At 39.0% G+C, this 23,804-nt stretch overlaps 1 protein-coding gene across 3 annotated transcripts in view; it reads left to right on the forward strand.

Moving 5' to 3' along the window:
* The window catches only part of GPR176 (G protein-coupled receptor 176), a 33,714-nt gene extending 12,277 nt beyond the window's left edge, over positions 1–21,437 (forward strand). For 2 of the 3 annotated variants that reach the window (XM_082760519.1, XM_082760520.1), the window contains exons 2-3: positions 16,866–17,118; positions 18,619–21,437. In XM_082760519.1, the coding sequence (XP_082616645.1) occupies positions 16,866–17,118; positions 18,619–19,726 (1,361 nt within the window). In that variant the 3' untranslated portion in view covers positions 19,727–21,437. The remainder of the gene's footprint in view (positions 1–16,865; positions 17,119–18,618) is intronic. The other variant, XR_014317513.1, reaches the window with a different exon arrangement.
* The last annotated feature ends 2,367 nt before the right edge of the window (positions 21,438–23,804 follow it).

The raw sequence follows: 23,804 nt of genomic DNA on the forward strand, positions 1-23,804 counted from the left end.
ACATCTCAGCATCACTGATGAAGTGGCTTAAGTCCCCACGTTTTATTTTTCAGAGGGCAGATAACTTTGCAGTCCCAAGAATCTTATGTAAGTGGGAAATTCCTTACTTTTTGTTTGGGGGGCAGAGGGAGAGCTGCTGAAGGAGGGGAGGAGAGCTGCTGTCTGTGAGGCTTCCCCGTGGATGGAGAGGCAGGCAGGCTTTGGCTCTGCTTCAGCCTTCTCTCAAGGCCATCCTTATATATTGTGCAGTCTTACCTATCCCATAATACCACTCTGGGGGAATGAGACCACTCCTTTTTTTTTTTTTTGGAAGTTTTCTGTGCTGTATGTACACCTCTAGTGAGAAGCAGGTTATCTCAGACTGCTCTGGCAGCTTGGGATGAAATGGCTGCCATGTTGCTGCAGCGCAGAAAAAAACATACACATGAGCAATAAAAACAGCGTGACTGTGACTTGATTCTGCACCTGTCATGCAGCCAGTATGTGGCTCTGTGTTCGAGCCCTGGGTAGCCAAAGTGCCACTGCATTTCCATATGTCCTCAGTTGCTAGCATACAGTACGTCATGATCAATATCAAGGTAGTAGCAGCTCTTTAAATTGTCTTATCTGATTGTTTGCTTTTTAAAGAGCAGAATTTCTAAAATATCTTTGTTTTATTTTGGTGATGGACTTGGTGTGTTTGGTTTTACCATTGACTGTCTGACTTCAGTAAAAAAAAAAAAAAAAATGCTTCTGCTGTGCAACGAATTGAATCAGTTCTATTACACTGTCATCTCTTAAAAGATTTTATTTTATTTTTTTCAGGGAGAGATAGCGCATTATCCCTAAAGGCTGTTTTTTAAAAAGAAAGCAGTATCCAACTTTGTGTATGTTTTTGCTTTGCAAGGTAGTATTTGAATTCATTTATCAAATACTTACCTCTCAGATCTAAGAGCAAGCTTTTATCTGGTGTCTCTTCTTACTCAGGCAATATACTAGCTAATTTATACCCTGTCGTTTGTAAACAGTGTTTACACAAACTTGTATTTGTTTACATAAATCTGCTTTAAATGATCGCTCTTTCTTATTCAGTGTCAGCACCTCTGTTCAGAATAAAAAGAAGTTAATGTTCAGATGCTCTCCCACCTGGCAATGGAGCACCAGCTATTACATGTCAGGGTGACACTTGAACTCAGCTAGCACACCATGGGGACAAGTGTATTGACAGAGTGTGCTGAGGATTTTTGGTGCCCACCTGTATTAAATGAAAGGAGCTTTAGCTACTTATTTCAATCCGATAGCACAGTCACTTATTTCTCCTTAGCTTTGATGTTTTTATCATGAAGCTTCTTTAACATGCTTAGTTTCTCACAGACAAAAGTTGAAAATAGGAAGAAATTGCCCTGTTTCCTGTCACTTCTCTTACATGTGTTGCCCAGTACCTGAAGTGTTTTAACCTCTGCAAGTAGAAGGTCCTTAGCATTGCAGTTATGTCTCCTCTTTTTCACTTGACCCTGAGCTGCCTTGATGGTACTCCTGTGCTCCTGCAGTTTGGTTCTCTGTGCAGTTACTCTCATGGCCTCCCACTTGCATACCGATGCTGAACCATGGGTTCTCACCTGAAGTGATTGGCGTCGGTGTGAATGTTGATCCTTCCTTCCCCTACCTTCTCCTAACTCTTGTTATGTAAACTTTGGTTTAAATATTGGGGAAAAACAGCACTTAATGAGTACCAAAGTAATAATAGCTGTTTAAATATCTCATAAGCATCACCCAATTCTTCACCCAACAGCACACAATGCTTAGTGAACAGTGAGCTTACAGTTCTCATGCCTGATCCAGCGTGGTCCAACCAGTGCTAACAGTGTCCCGAGCTGGGGAGAAAAATGGGGTTGAGTGGATCTAAATGAAAACTATTTTTGGTGGGGAATTTTTTTTTGTGGAAGTCATCAGCCTCATCTTCATTATCACCACTTGCCATGATGACGAGGACTTCCAGGTAAGGACATTAGTTGTGAGATCACATTGCTTTCCTTCCACTCCAACACTCCATAAGGGAGAATTTTTCCTACTTCCATTCTCTTTCTCTTTTTTTTATCTCTGAATTAACTTTAAAGTCTATGCCATCAGTTATGGACACCATGCATATTTTTGTGCATTTAAGCCATTGTCAACATCCTTTGAATGGAAGGTTTTCAGATACCACAAAGTTTCTATGGAATTCATCCCCTCTGGTATGAAGCAGAGCTGACCAGGGGTGAGCCTGGAGAATAATCCCCTCCTTGTTTGTGCTTCAGCCACTGCTTGCTCTTCAAGTGTGTGAGCGAGGCATACGTATGTGTCTGCCACCAGTATGAAAGTCTAAAAGCCATGCCACTTGGATTTTTGCCATATCAATTTGCTTCATGCCTGTACTGCTTCTAATTTCTACAGTGGTTTCACTAGCTATGGCTTGAACTAATTTGCTGTTCTTTTATTTCCCTGAATTAATAATTTTAGTTAAGTTTTAAACTGGAGATGAGCTTGTACTGTACAATCTTTCAAAAGTCCAAAGAGTAAAGTAAACAGAAAAAGAGGTAAGTTTGTGGAAAGTAATAGCAGAAGGAGCAGTGGTTGTGATATGGATTTATATCCATACAGCTGAAATTGTCTGAAATCATCACTTATTTTTGGCAGTCTGTACTGCGAAGCTGTACACGTTTATGTTCCCCATCTTCTAAATATCAGGCTTGGCTTGTCCCCAGACAGAATTACTACTTGTTTTTGCAAAATCGGGCCATAAGTGACTTTCCAAAGTAACACTGCTACCTAGGGAACCCTGTGATTTTATCTTAGTAGTCCTATTTCTGGTCTCATACTAGTCAGTGGCCAGGCTGTACCTTTGAAAGCTCTAGGAATCAATTTTTCATATACTTATTTAAAAAGCAAATAAACTCACCCACTTACATGCTTCAGATAAGCTATTTTTAAAATAAATTTTCATTTACAGAGTGATTCACTATATTGGAAGAGTCTTAATTAGAAAATCCCTGCTGGCTGTGGAGTGCTTTGAGTTATTCTGATTAATTGGATACTACCGCTGTGTGGAGTAATTCTGTCATGACTTGGGGAGTCCTCTGAACAATTTGCTGCTGCTCAGGGGTTCCCAAGGGGTTGATTGCAGACTGAGACCATCTCAGGAGCATGCAACAAAAAAGTTATTCTTTGCTTTTTTTACCTCTGACATCTGCGAAGTCTGTAAAGAATTGGGATAAAGACTGAAATCTGGCTGTAGATATGGAAGTGATTTACAGAAAATGCCTTTGGTCCAAGAAGAAGACGGGTCAGACCGAAGAGTTGCCCCTCATCTTTTTTCCTTTGACCTTTTGACTGTTTTGTTGCTGACCATCTCAAGTGAGATTAGAGAAATTTTGACAATGGTCTTTTTGGCATGGTAACTACTGCTGGAGCAGCATGTAACAGCACTCCTGGACACCAGTAGTGTGTTAGTAGTCAACAGGGAGTACTGAATTAGAGACTTGTGTTGCAGCAATGCTTGCCCAATAAACACACTAGATAAGTGCCATATATTTCAGTGAGGCACTGGGGAACCTTGGAAGCATACATGGGAGCTTTTGCTTTGTTACGCTTTAACTTCCTTTTTGTGTTAGGAAACCACCGGGCATAGAGAGAGCCACCTCAGCTAGCAAAGAGAGGGGGCTTTTCAATAAATGTAAGAAATCCTACTGGGGTTGTGCTAAGCCTGACTGGAAAAAATATTGCAAATAATAGTAGATCCAAAAAGTACTGAATAATTTCCATCACCAAAAGAGGTCTGGCTTTGCCTGGAAGCTTCTTTCTCTTCCCCACAAACTTTGCAGCTGGTTTAATGAAAGCTACTTAATCCCATGCATCTTTGCCTCTTGTTACTTTGTGCAGCTGTGGCTGTGTGTAATTCTGAAATGGTGACTTGAGATTTCATTTTGTTCTGCTTCATCTGAGAAGCTGCAAAGCCCTTCTCTGTGTAGAGCAATTCTGTGAAATGTACAAGACTATTCCAGTATAGCTTCAGTAATGGGTGTTGAAGGTAAGTGGTTTTTTTTTTTTAAAGTTCAGGTAATAAAAATGAAAAAATAATTACTAAACTAAAAATGTTTGCAAATATAACACTTGGTAGAAAGCTTACATTCAGAGTGGAAAAAATGACCCACTAATATCTACAATAGCCAACAAAGCATGGTAACAGTCTTTGTAAAATCTTGTTTTTACAAGTGACAAGGAATTTTTGCAAACAAAGTAACCCTGGGAATATTTATGTGGGTAAAGAGGAGGATGCTCATATTTTTGTGCTTGCATTCATCTACGTAAGCACTGGGACAAACAAATTCATGGACCTGCTTGAATGTGATGGCAGGTCTCAGTTTTGCATTTTGTTTTGGTTGTAGCTTTTCAAAGGAGGTTAATTTATCATGTGAGTCCTACAGAAACCATTGTACCAGCAAAGGAAAGCTAGTTATGACATAATTTACCTCTAATTCATAAATCAGGCAGTCTGGAATCAGTAGAATGACATAAAAATGCTTCTTAATTAAGCCTCCCTTATTTGGGGGGAATGGAAATAGTTGTTTGGGTCATTGCACAATTCCCTTAGTACATGACATTATAGAATTTGTTTTTAATTTCCATTTTCTCACAGTAAACCTGAGTTTTCCTATGGAAATATTTTTTTCATCTTCTTTTCCCTCATGAAAGTTGTTCATAGATGTTCCTGGGAAGTTCGTCTGGCAAACGGGAGACTTCCTGCAGCTCTTAGCCTGTGTCTGATGTCGTTCTTCACAGAGCAGATGAGATATGTTCCTGCCCAGCTGTGTCTGTACTGGCAGACTGAAATGACCAGCATCATGAAGCCCTCTCTTTGCTTATATTGAACTTGCCTTTAAAGCTTACAGAGTGAATCTAATGTGGATTTCCTCAGTATGCATCTGGTAGCAAATCTGTTTTCAACAGTGCCAATCAGTTGTCTCCCACTGGAAAATGAGCGAGTCGAGGTAACCTCTCATGGTGCATTGTGCTGCTGTTTGAGTGTCTCTTCATTAAGCATTACTTATGCTTGCATTGGCACTTCAACACCTGAATGGCTTATTGCCATGTCTCTTGGAAAAATTCTATAACCAAGTTATTAATTTTTTAATATGTTTCCCTACCCAGATTGAATTGATATGAGAAAATAACTCACATTTATTAGTTTATATTTGAGATGTTCTTATAGTTTATTCTTAGTACAAGTATACTGGTGGTTCACTTTGGACTTAATGGCACTTGGGTAGCACACGTGTGAGTAGTTACTTTGTTATGTGACAGTGTGTGCCATGTCCAATACTGCTTGTTTTCCTGCTTTTTTCTTCCACCGTTCATTTATATTATATATTTCATGAGATTTGCTTGTTTCCAATACTAGTTTTATGTGTATTTAATGAAAACAACCTGAATGTGTTTTGAATCCAAACAATATACAGCTGACTTCTTTTTTACCTGTGTAATGATTTTGCATTTATATCTGTGAATGTATTCATTAAGTTGTTTCTGCAGTCATGGCTGAGTGCAATTGATGAAATAAAAACTACATAAAAATTCAGGCAATCTTCTTCATAAATGAACCTAAAGGGATGTGTTTAGAAGCAATTAAAATTTTGTCCGTGTTATTTTTTTTTTTTTTTTTAAAAAAGCTAAATCTTCTGATAGCTGCTTAAAGGTTTCTTTTGAAATTTAGCAAAAACACTCCAGTAAAGAAGAACTTAATTTTTCATTGGCAACAACTCAAATGGACTAAGACTAGGCAAAGATGCAGTACGGGTTGAGATTGCTTTGATCCGTTGTAGTATTTGGTATTGTGGCCTGTGGATATGAGAAATAATGCCTTCCGTCCTGCTGAGGGGTGTAGCTGGAAGGGAGCAGCTACGTGAGGTGAAGAAGCAGACAAAACTCTTGTAAAATTTGGTATTGTGTAATTAAAACAAACAAACAACCGCTAGTAATAGTGGGGTAACCTTGGCACAAAGTTCACTTTTTATTTTAAGATGCTTTATAATTGTAGCCCAGTTTTTGCTCACAGGTTAGTAATACCAATCATAGCAGGTGCTGGGCTCATGTAACTCAGAACAGCATGTGAGAAGAAATCGTGTCACTTAAACCTTTCTTCATTCAAATCCTGTTGGGGGAATTATGTCTGAACTGCAATGCATTGCTGTGTTTTGGGACTGGTGATGTCAGTGTTACTTAGAAGGAAGTTCCTGTTCAAATTTGTTTTTCTTTGATAAATTTCTGTCTTAAAGTCTCCAGGAATTTAATTTAACAATTATAACATTATATAACAACATAACATTGAAATGTTCTGAAAGGGGAACATGGTTTTATTTATTAAACCATGCAGATTTCAGTCCTTATTCTGCAGGTCTTGTTCTTATGCATACGCCTGTAAGTGCTAACACGTGTGTGCTCAAGAGACAGGATTACTTGCGAGCAGTCGGGAGAACAGCAATGTTCATGGTTTTTGAACAGGTCTTTTTGACTTGTTAGAAACCATGTTACTGCAAGAGGGCTTTCTTTCTGCCTTGGAGTCCTGCTTGCTTCATCTCTGTAATTCCCTGGCAAGGTGGCTGCCCCTTCTGTTTGATCATTTTGGGAGTCATATGACAGCTGCATTCACACACATTCATTTCCATCCATCTTTCATTCAGACTGATCTGAGTATTACTGTTGCAAATCTGTTATATGCCTCAGGAAAAGAACACCCCCATTTTTCTTGTATTTTGGTCTCTACTTGAAGTATGCCAAATGCATGTGGATAAATCAGCAAGAGCTTTTTCTTTGGCTGTGTATCTTAGACCTTTCAGGTTTGCAATAGCAATTTTCCAGGGATGAGTTCAAAATGTATGTTCCTTTTTTAAGGTAATAGGACTAATCATACAGCTGTTATTTAAAAATGAATGCTTTGTTTCAAGGTAATGGACTTACAAAGCTTGAAAGGGTTTCATTTTACTTCCTTCATGGAAGAACTGAAATTGTTGTAGACTTCTGGCATATGTTTTTGTCGCTACCTTGTCTGCAGAAGTCAAGAGAAGTTGCTAGATCGTTCTTGTTTTCTGTTTGTTTCCATATGGCATAGAGAAGTCTGAAATGCTTCCATGGGTTGACAATGGATGATTCCATACAGAGAGGAGCAATTACACAAATGTGTCCTGCAAGCATTCCCAGCCACTGTGACTTTTTTTTTTGTGGGAAAGCAAAAGGGAAGAAGTGGAACTGTAACCTTGTAAAAATAAATATTACTTATGTAGAATTGTGAAGAACCACTGCTGGAGCCCATTGAGCCCATTCGTGGGGCTGGGAGGAGCAGAGACAACTAGTCATTCCACAATCAGCTGTGGAGGGGAAAAAAGAAATGCATGTTTCTAAATATAACATGAATTAATCCCTCTGTGCGGGACATATTAAGCATATGTTAAGTTCTGTCTGAAGACAGCTGTTTGTAAAGAATCAAGATCAAATGTGCCCAGCTGGTGACCTGATGAATGGCTGCGTGGCAAAACTATATAAGGAATAAAATGATGCTTCTGTTAAGTTGGCACTTTGGAGAAATGGATGTACAGGCAAAGTGATGTAGAAAACACCTCCGATCTTTCTTGGTTTTATGAAGAATAAAAAAGTCATGACACTGTGGTAGAACAGAAAATTTCTGCTCCACAAAAAAGCTGTTAACTACGGCGTCTTTCAGCTACAAAGTATAATTTCAGCTGCAAAGGAGGATGAAAATTGAGGCTAATGGGTAGGAATCTTTTTTTCCTTTTGTTATTTTTTTTTTCCAAGAGTGCAAGATAGCTTCAATTACCAATGATAATATAAGGTCTGTCTTCCAACTACTAGTAATTACTGTAGACCTTTTTAAGTTTTGCTCCACTGTTAAATAGCACAATTTAAAATGAATTATACTTGTGCTTTTCTTCTGCGATAATTAAGCTAGGGTATACCAACTAACCAGCAATTAAGTCAAATTATCCAGTAGGTCATATACTGTTGGAGTATAAATTTCAAATACTGACTATACTACAATATGGCACAGGATTTTTTTTTTTTTCAAATTTGGTCTTATTATCTTGAGTGAAAAAATGGAAATGATGCAGAAAAAATATTACGTAAGGCCAATGCTATTGGACCCTGTCTGCGTCGCATACTGGTCTGGTAGAGTTTTGTACAGATCTGAGGGTGAAGGCAGGAGGGAGTGAGGTCTGGATGAGGAAGTGTAAAGTTGTGGTTCCTGTTTGCTGTGGATATTACAGCAGCTTACAGCACAGATTAAATACTGGAAGTGCTCTGAAAGGCTTAAGTTTCTCCAGAGCCTCACAAGTGCCAAAGTCAGTCCCCTTCTGGATCTGAGCTTAGTGCATTCTTCAGAGAGGACTGAGTCCTTCAGGTTTCTTCTGGAAGAACTTAATATACTTAATATAATTAAGAACTTAATAGGGACTGGGGCTGGCTCTGTAACCAAACCAAAACTGAGCAGCATCTGTGATGTGCAAAGTCACATCTTAGAGGCCACATCTCCTTAGCGGTGCCAATATATATGAATTGCAGGTGCATGGGGGTGAAGTTGGATGAAAAATGAGCATCTGAAGAGATGTGATATGGCATAGGTAGCACAGCTGCCTCCGTAAGTGGCTACAGGCTGTCTGCAAACAAAGCACTTATGGGGCATAAAAATTATTTTTAGAACAAATTTTAAATGTACTTGATCCCATGTTAACACTGCTATTTACACTTGGATTCAGCACAGCAGTCAGGTGAGCCTAAATAAATAGCCGTGCTGCTTGACATCACCTCACTTGAGCTACAATTGCATCCCCCTCAGTTGCTTCATGACATACAGGTTCAAACTGGCTCTCTTCTGAGTTCTTTTTAAAACAAAGGGACAAAAGCTATTCCTCTTGTACCAAGGTTGATGAAAAACAGACAAATAGGCTGCTCAGAAAAATTACCTGCCTTGTTTGCGTCCCAGCCCTTGTACTGTTTCAGTAAGGTCATCAGATTTGTTCTCTGAGGGCAGCTGGCACAAAGGCTAGTGTAGTGAAGCACCAAGGCCTCTCTGGGTGTGATAGTAGGTTGGCAAAGGAGATGTGGCTGCCAGTAATACTTCTGTTAATCAGTTCCTATGTGTTGGTGATCAGGGGGATGATGTTTTTACCTCTTCTGTATCCATTCCCTTTTATCTAGATAGAGAATATTTTTACTACTCATCTATCAGGCTAAAAGGGAATGGATAGAGAAGAGGTAAAAAGATTAATCCCCACCTTATAGGGTATGTCATGGGGGTCATGCTTTAAAAATTTTGGGCTGCGTTTTTGCAGTAAGTAAAATAAGCTTGTCCCTTAGGCACTGCGATTCAAAAAGCTAATAACCTTGGAAAGATTTATATTCTTGTTACAGTGAGAGCAGTAAATCTGGACATTCTTTTTCAGGTTCTTAATTTCCTTGCGTAGGTTTCAAAGGCAGTGCTACACATTTGTCATATTTTCCTGAGGTGGGAACAATTCAAGGTCCTGAAGTTGCCGAAGCAATATTCTTTAAACTTTTATCCTTCCAAGGAGCTCAAGGAGTTTCAGGTTCTTTGAGGTCACCAGCTTTAAAACAGGCAAATCGTTCAGAAAAGTCAAGTGTACTTCAGCAGAATAAGCGGGTTTGGTTATTTCCTTGATTGGCTTAAATGGTTTTGGCAGTTGTTGAAGAACTGTAGTTTATCGAAAGGGAGAAAATGACTGTTCTATACCCAGAAATTTTGTCCATTTAATGGGATTGTAAGTGCAAAATGTGAGATGGGAAAAAGTGGCAGTGGATGTGAAGAACTGGAGAATTGCCAATGTAGCACTTTACCTCCCTTTAAATATGTTTATCCGAAAGAAATAAAAATGGGTATCCAAGATCTTTAGCATTATGTAGTTATTTAAGAATCTGTCCATCAAACAGAAAATCTATAACATACTAAGGACAAGATTAATATAATTCTGTATGTAACCTTGTTCAATCATTGTTCCCTTTAGCCATTTTGACATAACAAATACCATCGTACCACACAAGAAATTAAAGAAAAAAAAACATTCATGAAGCTAAAAAAAACATTCATGAAGCTAAGAAGCATTTAAATGATTCTGTAAGGTTTGTTTTTCTTGATACGAGGAAATACACCATGAACACTGTGTTCTAGGCATGCTCAGAGCCCATTAACTGATGCTTTAAGGAGGAAATCAGTGAATCACTTATGAATGCGCAATGTGGCAGCTCTGCCACAAGTCTGAAATGCGAATGAGAATTCTAAGAACAGGAGTGAGGAACATTATCTTCAAATTAAGGAGAGAACCCGATCTCTGAAGAGGGGAAAAAAAGGTTTGTTTTACAGCAAACTTTGTTCAAAGGCAATTTTCATGCAGTTTTCATTCATCTGGGACACAAAACATTTGGTTGCATGTGTGCACAAACTGCTAATAAAGGAAGTATGTTAAAATGGCAAATTAATTCAAAGTTACTCTCTATTCCTTTTAAGTGGTTTGCAAGTGTTATCACTGAATTTTGAAGTCGGTAGGTGGAACACTACCTGAAAACAAATCAAACCTTTTATAACTTCAGGCTGTTTTTGTCTTTTTTATGTATAAAGACAGTTGTCTGATTTTTTTTTTTTTTTTGAACTAGAATATACAATACTTACAAAGAATTACAACAATTTGGGCCTGTTTGAGGAAAGTTGGACTAGATGATCTCCAAAGGTCCCTGCCAGCTTCAAATCCTCTGTGATTCTGTGATAAAGTAATGCGCTTCTTCATGCTGTATAGCACAACACATACTCTGATATGCCCCTCTTGCCTCTGGAAACAAGTAAGCAGACAACATATGTTTAACATAAGGGTATGTGATAGCTACCTGTCATGGGTTGCCAAAAGTGTTTTCACGGTACTGCCTTTTGAGTGATGCTTGTAGTTGAACAGACTGAGTTCTGCAGAAAACATCTTCCTCAAAATACCCCTGAAAATAACAACAATAATAAACAGTGTTGTTGGAGGCTTGAGAGTGTAATCATCCTGGTGTTTCAACAAGTGTTTTTCCCATTGAATATGTTGATAGAAACTGTGACTTGTTCAGCTGTTAGCTTTTGGTTTTTAATGAAAGGTTTCAATAGAAAAAGGCTTGTTTCTAGCCTTTCTTGTTGCTTCCTAATTTCTTTTTTATAGAGAGGGCTGCTGTCTCCTTTCCTGTAACACTGCGGCCCACGGGGGTAGGGGCTGCAGGAGGCTGTGTGGTGGAAAGGATGTTTGGACTCTGAGAGCCCCGCTGTGGAAGGGGAAATGAGCAGGCAGAAGAAAGCAAGCTGTGAGAAGGATTATGCTAGAGCGTGGACTTTGTTTTGGTTCAATTATGTGCTGATGAATGTTCACAGAAATACAAAATGAATGTCGTACCCAGCTAATGGACTGCGTTCCCTGAGATGACAAAGAGCAATAAGTATATTTTTTTGAGATGGCTGCATGGCAAATGCATTTGTTTTAGATAACAACCAGTGGTTTCCATGGGGATCATTCTTCTGCTTTTTAAAGGTATTATTAAGAATCTTTTACCTAGTTTGAATTACTGCTAAGAGCTATTACTTCAAAACTATGTCAGCTGTTGATGCCTGAATCAACACTTTGTGTCTAGCAGTGAAACCTGGGGGGGGGGTACAGCTTGGGGAGAGTTGTTTTTTTTTTTTTTTTTTCCTGCTTTGAATCAAAAATCATGCACCCTGATAACATTTAATGCTCAGGGAACATTACTCCTTGCAAATACAATGAATTTAAAATGCTACAAAGGCTTGAAGGGCATTTTCTGGGCAGTGTGACGTGTCAGACTGTTCTTGTATTTATTTCTCAGTGTAATTCTGTGCAACTTCATGTACTGTATGGCTGCTTGTCTTTTGATATTTCTCAAAAAAAAAAAAAAAGTAAGGGTTAACTAGAAATAACCATCCTTTCAATCTGAGTATGGTGGAATTAGTGCATGGAGATTTTCTTGAATATTGACATTTATGATAAAGAAAATATAAGAAATGTTTGGCAAGTTTTATACATATGTTTGTTGCTAACATGAGAAGAGCTGCTTCTCATGCACTTTTAGTGTTTCCTATTCTTCTTCTTTGCCTGGAGAAATTTTCAAAGGCACAGAGAAGCTGGATACATTTCTCCTCATTCAGTCTGTGTATTGATAAGGTTTCCAGCCAATGTGAGATACAGTTAGGGCGATTTGTAGGCTTGGCTCATTCTCTGAGAAGGCCAAAGATACTTTTTGAAATGAAAAGCACTTTTTCTTCTTTCAGTGTTGGAGTTCCGTGCAACCACTATGGGATATGCTTTGTCACATGTGATCATTTATAAATGATGCACATATCCAGGTCAGTATTGACTTGCAGGTAAACAGCCAGATGCTACATTTTCCAGCTGCTTGTTCACCCTAACTTTCTCTGGGTGTCCCTAAGCTAACCAATGCCAATCCTGTGTAGTTCATCAATTCTTAATCCAAGGTTATGTAGCCCTGGGCTGGTTCTCCAGCAGAAATACCTCACAGAAGAACCCATGATGAAAACAACAGCTTTGCCCACTGTGAGGACATGCAACAGCCTAGTACAGTTGTTCCCCACAGGGAATATCATTGTTAGATTAGTGACTTCCATGGGTTCAACAGTGAATGACTAATATATATAGAACAGCAGAGTGGCTCTGCACACTGTGAGAAGATGCAGAGTGCCTTTGCTGTAATGCTTGTTGAATTACCTTGTTGCCTGGAATGTTGTTATCCTTTTCCATAGAAAGGAGTAGCTTCTGAAAGGTGAGAAGGAACAAAGTGGGAAACGTATTCAGTCTGTTGTTAACCTTCTTAATATTTGATACTATACAAAGTTTCTGGTGTAATTTTTTCATTGTGTGGCTTTGAGCTGCATAAAGGGAAATACTTGATTAAAAGGCATCAGCAGAAAGAGCTACTAGCTTGTGCTGAAGCTGATCGTCTGATTCATCAGATCAGAGGGACTTATAAATATGCAAAGTACTCATAGTTGCAAGTGAGGGGAGGAGGGAGAACGTTACCCTGAAGGATATTCACTCATTAATTTTCCAGTGTCCCAAGTGAATACTTCTGCGTTCTTATCATTTTTTTTGCCTTTAAGGTTCTGACTTTGTCTAAGAGCTCTTCCTTATCTTACAACCAGTATTTTGTGTGCTTTAGTCTTCCCATTTCTATCTAGGATCAATCAGCACTAATCAGAGCTAATGTCATGTCCTTGTGGCTCTGTGATGCATAAATGATGATATAACATCATGTGTAGAAGTAATTCAACAGTTGAAAACCTAGAATCTTGAGTCAAGCTTCTCTGTAGGACCCTGAAGAGTAGCTCAGAAGTTCTCTAGCAGCTCCTGGAGAATTATTTTTAAACCCTCTGATTTTTTTTCTTTCTGTTCTTCATTTATAATCATTTAATAGAGGTGAAACTTGCTTTGGAAGTAAGGTTATAAAACCAATGAGGTTCAAACCAGATGAAGAATTTTAATTAAATACAAATACAGCTTCTCCACTTCTTCAGGGCATTGTAGTAATACGTTTTTACTGTGTGAGCAGTACTTCTTTAATAACTGGGAAGTTAGAGAGATTTTTTGAAAGCCAGTGATTTGGCTGACTGCTTATCTCTTAGTAACTGGAAGCTTTAAATACAACTGATTGAATACTGCCTTTTGAATATATTGTCAAGCCGAAAGCACCTGCCAAAACCAGATGATAATTCCATTCTTTAAAGTACATCAGCTGGTAAATACATAACTCAATATTTTGTCAGCTACCCGAAAGAAATTGGCATAAGACACATGACACAGTATGTAGAAAATTGAATTGCAAATTACATTTAAATACTGTAGACCTAAATAGCATGTCTGTGAGGTAGATTTCAAAGCTAATATTGCATGCTCTTATTGGAAATGCTGCATGAAGGCTACTGGTTTATCAAGAAGCTGAACTGGTCTTTCTGATATTGTTACTTCCCTCTTTTCTTCTATACGCATTGGCCACATGAACAATATATTCTTGCTGGCATTTCGGTTCTGTGAGCAACCATGGGAAAACTCTACTCAGCAAATAAAAGCTTGGTAGTTTTTTTTTAATTGGATAGAAAAATCAAGCTAAGGAATTCTCAGCTGTGAGGGACTGCAGCTGCTTTTTCATATCTCAATCAGCAGTGTAAGATGTTCTCTCATTGTGTAATATTGTTTACCCTATCAAAACACTAAAATCTGACAGTCTCATAAATCAATTACATTTCAACTTAAGAGCTTCTGATGTCAGTAATACATGTTATCGACAATATGCAGTTGTTGATGCAGTCTGTGGTAAGAACGGTTCTTCTTGCAGGTAGCAAGATAAATTCCACCATGCGTGCTGTCCAGCTGCAGCAGAATAAATAAATGGGGTTGTCTTGTCAAGCAGTGCTTTTGTGCAAGTAGCTATGCTTTGGTTGGCCTTGCGGTACTGCACAGTACATCTCCAGGAGAAAAACCAAGGAGAGTCATTTTACTGATACGATACTGGCCTTTGCTATGGAGTTACTGCTAGTGTGAAACATATAGCTTACACATGAGCTATGCACTGAACAACACTCTGTAATTTGGCTAGTGCTGAGAATTTTACTGATTCACCGATCATTCAGGCCAGTTTTTTCCTAGTGCACAGTGACTGGCTAACAAAGAATGATTGCAGTACTTCTTCAGTATGAAGACTTGAACATAGTTTAATCAGTCGCGCAACTGAGCTATTACGTTTTATTTTTGTCCTGGATCTGCTGCCTGGCAAGATGATTTACTGTCTATTGCCTAGTGCCCCATGGAAAGAGGCATTTAAAAAACCTCCATTGGAATTGATTAGCTAGAGCATAGTATCATCAAGAGATGCATGTTCCACTTGAGATTTTTCTCCATTAAAACCCCTGACTGATTACTAGGGGGAGTTGTATAGAACGTTTGCTTCCTTTTCTTTGTCAGATCACTTCATAAAAGGGTGAATGCTTTCTGAAAGTAACTCTGATGTCTTGTAAGTTTACAAAGAATGCTCATCAGCCCCCTGAGAAAACTTTGTATGTTTTTATGCTGCTTTTATGATGTATATATGACAAACATTTAGATGAAACATAAGGCAGCTTTCAGTTTTAATTGAACAACTTGCTTAGAAATGCACGATATGCACATATCCTTAAAATAACTTACTCTGGCTGCCTTGCTGTCTTCCAGTTTTGACATGCTTTGAAAGTCTGTTTCCTGTTGCTGTCAATGAGTCTTCAAATGCTGTGTCTGGAGACAGCACTTTAAAAAAAATAAAATTCAAATTGTAGGTGCTGGAGCCTGAGCCAAAACCCTGTCTGTGCAGGCATGGGTAGAAAGCTGGGGCCAGGCTGTATGTGCACCCTGCTCAGCTGTGCCAGCAGGGATCCTCCCCAGCTCTGCACCATAAACCCCCCTCTGCCTGGGTACCACAAAGTGCCTGCCACAGTGTCTGATGAGCCAGAGAGCTCACTGCCCCTTGTGCATCACCTGCCTCGCGAGGGAAGAGCCAGCGCCAGGGCGATGTGGGGCTCAGGAGAGAAGGGGCTGCCTGCCTCTCGTCACCTTCTCCCTTCCTCGCTTCCCTCCCCTGTGCTGTCACAGAAACCCTGAGAATCAGGCTGTTTGATCAAAGTCAAGAGAGAAGACTTTAATAGTAAATCCATCTTCATTTTTGCACTGTTCTATTAAGCCTTTTTTCCCCTGTAGCATTATTTTAATATGTATTTATATTTTATTTTAAAGCAAATAGCTTGCTAAAAACAGTTTTTATAAAGGAGACATAAAATCCTGTATTATGAGGGTTTTTTTTGATGACATCTTGGTACACGGTAGAAGTGGCCCAGAGCTACCAGAACAGACTGCTACATGTACTCCTGTGCTGCTGTGAATTAAAATTATGGAGAAATTTGGGGTGGAAATTTTGTTTCTGTGATGTGGTATTTCTTCCTGAGGTCTGGATAAAGTAAGATGATGAGGTAAGAACTGTGATTTAGCTAATTCTGGTTTCTCTCTGTGCTTCTGATTCCTGTCTATTCCCTATTTGAAACAGATGTGTAGGGCTTGAATATCCAAAACAGTGGGTTGCATTCAGTGTGTTCTTTAGTGAAGTTATGCGCATAGAGTCTTTTTTTTTCCCTGTCCTATTTGTTTAATGGCATGGTATTATGGATATTCAGAATCTCTTGGGCGGAAAAAAGGATCAAATTTCTTCTGGATGTGGTTGCATAGATGCCTTTCTGTGCCATTACGTTGGCCAGTGGAAGGAAAAGCAAGCTTCTGTGATCCACTTACAGAGACACAGATTAACAGTACATCTATATTTCTTTGCTTACAATGTATTTGTCTGTTTTAAAAAATGCAGTAATTATTAAAATATCTGCACTTCATGCATGAGTCAACATAAGCACCTGAAAACATAGTTTTCATAGCCTGCCTAGTCACTTGCTTCTGAAAGTCTGCAGTTATTTGTTACTGGTAACTGGGAGGAGGTAACTGGGGCGTAATTGGTGTGTTTCCAGTCTCCTGACCTACCAAGCCTCTGACCATTACACAGACTTAATAGCCTGAGCAGTGTGGTGGTTCAAATCAGTGACTCCTGGCAAACTCCAAGCAGGTGCATTTTATTTGCAATATTAGGGAACAATCAGAGCTATTAAAATTAATGCTTTTTTCAGGGGCTGGGGGGGAGGATGTTTTTGTTGTTGATTTGGTTACGTTTGTTTGCCTTGTTATCCTTCCTGTCTCCACTCACAGGTAACATCATGGTGCTGTGGTCAACTTGCAGAACATCGGTACTTAAGTCTGTAACAAACAGATTCATTAAGAATTTGGCCTGCTCTGGGATTTGTGCCATCCTAGTTTGTGTGCCTTTTGACATTGTTCTTAGTGCCAGTCCACACTGCTGCTGGTGGATCTACACAATGCTCTTCTGCAGAATTGCCAAGTTTCTGCACAAAGTCTTCTGCTCAGTGACCATCCTCAGTTTTCCAGCCATTGCTCTTGACAGGTAAGAGGTTAAACTTGCCAGGACGGTAATCCTTGATTTTTTTTTTTTTTCCTTCAGTTTTTTCTCACTCATGATACTCTTTTCTTCCCTTTCATTTTAGTCTTATAAATGCTCAAGTGTTGTTTTATGCTGTTACTGGCACAGGCTGCCCAGAGAGGTGCGGGACTTTCCTCCTTGGAGATCTCCAAAAGCCACCTGGGCAGCCTGCTCTGCATGGCCCAGCCTGAGCAGGGCTTGGACCAGGTGGGCTCCAGGGGGTCCTGCCAGCCTCGGGTAGGTTGTCCAACAATTTCAATTTCCAAATCTAGTTTTCTTTAAGGAAAAATAAAATGAAATAAAGGCCCCTGTTAATACAACCAGAATTATTTCAGAGAAATGTTGTATGTAGAACGTAAATCTAAAACAGAGGTGGAGCTTTGGACTGCATAAATTTTAGGATTCCATTAACTTTGCTTATTATTATTAGCTGTTATGGATCCCACCTAAATGCATGGCTCTATGAGAGTGACTAAGAGAGTGACTAAGGTATCTGTAAGGAAGGGTAAATACTGTTGTAATATAACTTATATTGCAAAAACAGTGTATTTTATATACATTAGATAAAATTGTTAGTCTGTTAACATGTCTCACTGCAGAAAGTTAGCTCTACAAAAACAAAGCTAATGAATTAGAAAGTCTCTTAGAAACTTGGTAAGTAACTTGGTAAGTATAGTATCGTTACCTATAATGCATAGCAGTGTTGCCACTGGAACAGTTATAATTTGGCCTTTCCTAGTAAAACTTTGTGATCTTACTAATAAAAACACAAATTGTTACTGCTTATGAGGATAAGAGTAAAAGGTTAGGTCTCCTGTGGAAAGTCTGCGAGCTTAAAAGTTCACAGCAGTAAGCAAACAGTGAATCAGTGAATGAAAATTTGATGTCAGAGATGTGTTGCTTTTTTAATGTACATAGAGCATTCAGTGTTTGACTACCCTTTTGCTCAGGGCTTTGCCAACTAGAGCATGTGCAAAACAAAACTCCATTTTACTTCCAGTAGCTGCGTGTTATTTGTAGCCAACAGGTGGTGTTATCCAAATATAAGGGGAAAAGCGTCAGAAAGTAGCTATTCAAATTAACTGTGTCTGGCCTTCCACAGCTTTATATCTCCATCACATATTTGGAGCGTTTGTGCTGTGTGCAATATAGTGTTCAGTGCACAAATAGAAAAGTTATGTTTTCATAATGTTTATACACATTGAAGTGAAAATTTTTTCCACCATTAATGGGACCCTGAAGTGCAAATATTATTTTTTTCTACAAAGAGACCTGCAAAGCCAGACCCTTGTTTCTTTTCTTTCATAGCAGGTAGTCAGTTGGCAACTCAATTAGGGATTTGGCAGCATTATGCTTGTACGGTTTCTGAGAGGCTTCACACAAGTGCTATGCTTGTTCTGAAGAATACCCTTTGCATTGTATAAGTTACATGTGTTTTTTTCTTGGTTTATTTTTCCACAACAGGTACTATTCTGTTTTATACCCTCTGGAAAGAAAAATATCTGATGCAAAATCCCGGGACCTGGTTATCTACATCTGGGCCCATGCAATAGTGGCCAGCATTCCGGTATTTGCTGTGACCAATGTGTCTGATATTTATGCCATGTCGACCTGTTCCGAACCCTGGACCTACTCCCTCGGCCACCTGATCTACGTTATCATCTATAACATCACCACTGTGATTGTACCAGTGGCTGTGGTATTTCTCTTCATGATTCTTATTCGCAGGGCACTGAGTGCCAGCCAGAAGAAAAAAGTTATCATAGCTGCCTTAAGGACCCCTCAGAATACAATTTCCATCCCTTATGCCTCCCAGCGAGAAGCTGAGCTTCATGCCATGCTGCTTTCTATGGTTATGATATTTATTTTCTGCAGTGTTCCGTACGTGACTCTGGTGGTTTACCGCACCATACTCAATATTTCAGATATTTCAGTCTTCTTGCTCCTCACTGCCATTTGGTTGCCCAAGGTCTCTTTGCTAGCCAATCCTTTGTTGTTTTTAACTGTTAACAAATCTGTACGGAAGTGCTTAGTGGGGATGATAGTACAGCTGCACCAAAGGTATAGCAGGAGAAACATTGTCAGTTCGGGTGGTGTTGCAGATGCTAATCTGGAGCCCAATGTCCGTTCAGGGAGCCAGCTTCTGGAGATGTTTCACATTGGGCAACAACAAATCTTCAAGCCAACAGAGGATGAGGAGAATGAAACTAAATCCATTGGCTCTGGTGACTTTCAGCAGAAAGAAATACCTACCACCAGCTTAGAGGTAGAAGAGACTTTGATTCATAAATTTGCACCACAGATGATTGCAGACTCTGCAGCTCAGGTAGCGCCAGCTGTGCCCACTGAAGCTGATATGGTAAATGACAAGTATTCCATGCAGTTTGGTTTTGGACCCTTTGAGCTGCCTCCACAGTGGCTCTCAGAAAACCGGAACAGTAAGAAGCGACTCCTGCCTCCTTTGGGGAATACTCCTGAAGAGCTAATCCAGACAAAGCAGCCTAAATGTAAAGCAGAAAGAAAAATCAGCAGAAATAATAAAGTCAGTATCTTTCCCAAGGTGGATTCTTAGGAAGAGCAGGAGCTTTAAGTGACAGATGAAGGTCACCTTCTGTTACATGTGTGATCCCATGGATCTTTGTTGTGCTGAAATTTGTTACAGGCTGATTTTTTTGTGCCAAATACAATTAAAACAAACAGGAAACACACACATGAGTGTTCTTTATTAATGTGTTTTCATGAAAATAATACATTGAAAGATGGTGATTCTTGATTTTATTTGTGAAATACCTACAATAATACACTCCTGATTAGCTTTCAAGAAAACAGACATGGCTTTGGGAACACTTTTCTTATGACTGAAGAATGGAAATGTGGTTGTTGGTTTGTTGGGGACCCTTATATTAAAATGGACTGGCTATCAAAGAAGCTTAATAGGAAAGGATTTAGGGGAGTACAAGAGGATGCAAAATGGATAAGACCTAACCTCGTGTAAACAGACACAGCCAGCTTCTGCACAATTCATTAATGAAATAAGATGGACTACTAAGTACATCTATTATTAAGCCAATTTTTCGAATCAATGTTAAAATAAAACTTGCTGGACTCTTGCACAAATTAGTTACCAATTATCTGTTGAACTATACTTTTTTAAAACTTAAAACTATATTTTGGCTTAATTTCAGCAAATTCAAGGATAACCAAATTGTCGTGTGTGTCACAAACCTGATAAAAAAAAATCCTGAAATACCACTTTTTTTAAAAAACATACATTCTTGTTTATTGGGGTCAGGATTCGTCCTGCATTGTCTCCAATCTAGCTTTTACTTCAAGCTCCAAGAATAAATGTGCCAAGGGCATAAATGTATCACTTTGATCCTGTGAAAAAGGACACAATGTCCCAACAGTGTTATGTATGTGTTATGTACATAAGCAAGGGGTCAACCTTAAAATAGACTTGTATCTATTGGTGCACTCTGCTTGTTTTCTTACAGGAAAGCTAGCAAATGAAAGAAAAGGGTCAGAAATGCTAGCAGCCTTGTATTGAACCTGTTGAGCGAGGAAGCTGATAAAGGACTGCAGAAGGCAAGTTTTACTAATGTTGTTGTTCACTATTGTTAAGAGGCAGGGAGGTTTTTCTTTTACCTTCACTGCTCTAAATACCACTCCTCTTACTCCACTTGTGTCACAGATTAGACCACCCAGCGTACAAACATGAGACTTCTAAATCTGGTGAATCAGAGTCGCACCATCCCTGGTATCAGCACAGCAGCCTTTCTCTGAGAGTTGATTGTACTGCAGCTTGCCCCCTGCATTGTCACAGGCACATCACCTCGTTTATACTGTGTGAATTTTGAATTGTGTCAGTCTGTTAGATGACCTTGAAACTATTGTAACCCTGGTATTTTAATCCTTGTTCAGTCGCGAGTAGTCTTTCCTTCTTTCTTATTGGCATTCACTGTTGTCTCAGTGGGTAGTTTCTGAAAAGCACAATCTAGTAATGCCCAGACACTCCGTGTGGTTCTCCTGTAGTTCAGCCCTTTGGTGCATGCTGGACCTTCACCTATTGTAACTGCCTGTTTATGAAAGTAGTTTTCTTTAAAGCATACTTCTTAAAAGGACAAGGTGAGTTATCTTGCCAAGTTCACAGTAGCTTGCCAAATCCAAACAGTTACTGTTGAAAGTGGACAAAAAAAAATAATCTGCTGAAGCAAAATTTGGAGATGTACCTGTTCTTCCTTTCATGTGTATGAAGCAAGTCAACAGCTTCTGGTGGCTCTGAGGTGGTAGATTTCTACATGGCATTCAAAGCAAATGTTTTAATAAAAGTTATTTAAAAAAAAAAAGTTTTGTAAATTACTGTGTAAATTGTTTTCCCCTCTTTCTTCTCTGTTTTCAGTGCTGTTCACTTTTTGCTAGTTCAAGAACAACTCAGCTTGGGAGCAAGGAGCACTCTCCCCAGCTGCCTTGCCTCTTAGATGCAGAGATGACGAGGCAGACACAGTTTGCCCAGAACCAGACAAAATAAATACTCCAGGAAAAGGTGTTTCTTCTGTGACAGAGGTAGAGAAGTGCCATAGCAGACAGACTTTTTTTGAAGTACTGATTTTGAAAACAAACGTTTTTGTTTGTTTTTCTGAAGTTACTGAAAATGGAATCCATTAAAAAAAAAACAACAAAAACACAACCAAATGTCAGAAACAAAGTAGAAGTTATAGTTTCCTTATGAATTTTGATTAGATTCATTATTTATGGCTCACTTACACATAGATACTGGCCTCTGTGATTGATGAATGTGGATAAATGGCTACTCAGATCTGAACTTCCTTTAAGGAAAACAAACTTGGTCCTAGTTTTATCCCTTTCACCCCTCATGTTGGATGAAATGCCAATGATAAATTTGAAGAGACAAATTCTATAGGATTGTTTTATATCTGGAAAAGCAAGGGGGTTGCTTTTATGACTGTTGAGAAAAAATATATTTTCATTTCAAATAGAACACATGTAAGAACTTGTGCACAGTTCTTTAACAGATTGTGTCTGAAGACATTGAAACCTTTCACCTAGAAGTTAAAAAAGGTCTTTTTTTTACACCTGAAGAATTAATTCAGTATGTAGTAGTTGTGAATATTTTATTGTCGTCCCTTTTCCAACAGTTTATCCATAGGAATTCTTAAGAGAAATGGAAAAAGTACACAAAAGTACACAAAAGCACATCTTTGCATAGAACAAAACATCTGTATAAGGTTTATAGTATGGCCTCTATAGAAAACTCATCAGAAAACAGTAATTCAGGAGACTCTGCAAGATGGAGTATTTGACTTGTAGAGTTTGATTTGTAACTTCACCGAAGGCAGCAGTAATGACTCAAAGGTACCACTGCCTGTAGGCTTCTTCAAACAATTTCTACAGGGCTAAATGTTTTACAGCATTCAATATAAACAAGTCAAAATATTTCACTGAAGATGAGCAAAATTTTTTATGTTGTTTGTTTTTAACCACCAGAGGTTTTGGTAAGATTCTTTTCCCTGACTATTGATGAAAAAATTGAAGTACCAAGCAAAGCTATGGGGATGGAAGAAAGGAAAGCCTGGTGTAATTTGGGCTGTGAAAATAGATTTAAGGGATAAATCTTCTTACTGGAGCATTAACTTGTATGTACGTAGGAGTGGTTCTTTTTTTCCTTATCCATGAGGAGAAAGTGGGCTATTTTTTTTAAAGAAAGCATAAGAAATACCAAGTCAGATCCAATTCCTGAATATACAAACATTTATTAAGGCAAACCAGAGTTGTTTCTCTACTTAGTTGCTCTTCTGCATCCCTATGGCTAAACGTAATGCACCAAGATAAAGGCTTACTTAAAAAAATCCTTTCTGCATGTTAAGCAGCGTTCTTTCTTCTGTGCTTCCATTTTGAGTGAAACCCAGCCCTGTATGTCTTGCCTGGGTCATGTCCTGTCCGTAGGCACTGTGAGGGCCTCATTGTCCTAGTCCCCTTGTGAGGGGGCAGCGGACTCCAGCCCTCTGCACCCTGCATGGGCAGGCAGCTCAGCACAGTGCTGACCCTGCCAAGCTCCAGCCTCCTTAACCCGCTGCCTTCCAGCAGCAGCACAGAAGACAGCCTTGTTGAGGCAGGAAATTCCAAATGCAAATCAAAGAATGAGAATCTGGCTTTATTAAACAAGATGTGAGTTTACTGTTTACTGAATTTAGCATTTGAGTTCAGACTTGCCTCCTCAGCTGACCGGTTTCTATGCTACATCGCTACTGCGGATGGAGCGTACTGCAGAATGCTACTCATCCTCATGGTGAATTTCTGGAAAAGCTGGAATATGACACAGGATTCCTGATTTTTTACCCTTGACTTGGTGCACTCCAGTCTAGAGATACTGATCTATTTGTCCTTTACAAGGGTCTGTTTATTCCCCAAACGTTTTGGAGAATTAATACAATGTGTTCATCTTGCTCTCAGTAGTGCAACTGTTACAGTCTATCTTAAAAATATTGCCTGTTGTAAAGGAAAGCTACTTCATGTGAGTATGCAAAGAAAATTTAAAATATCAAATATGTAGTAAGTATTAAATGAAGTTTTGGTAATTTGCCTTCCGACCTGTACAACAATGAAGGTAGTGTTTTGGCTACCTGTGTATT

Source organism: Aythya marila (assembly GCF_965140915.1).
Source record: "Aythya marila genome assembly, chromosome: 5".
NCBI classification, from domain to species: domain Eukaryota; kingdom Metazoa; phylum Chordata; class Aves; order Anseriformes; family Anatidae; genus Aythya; species Aythya marila.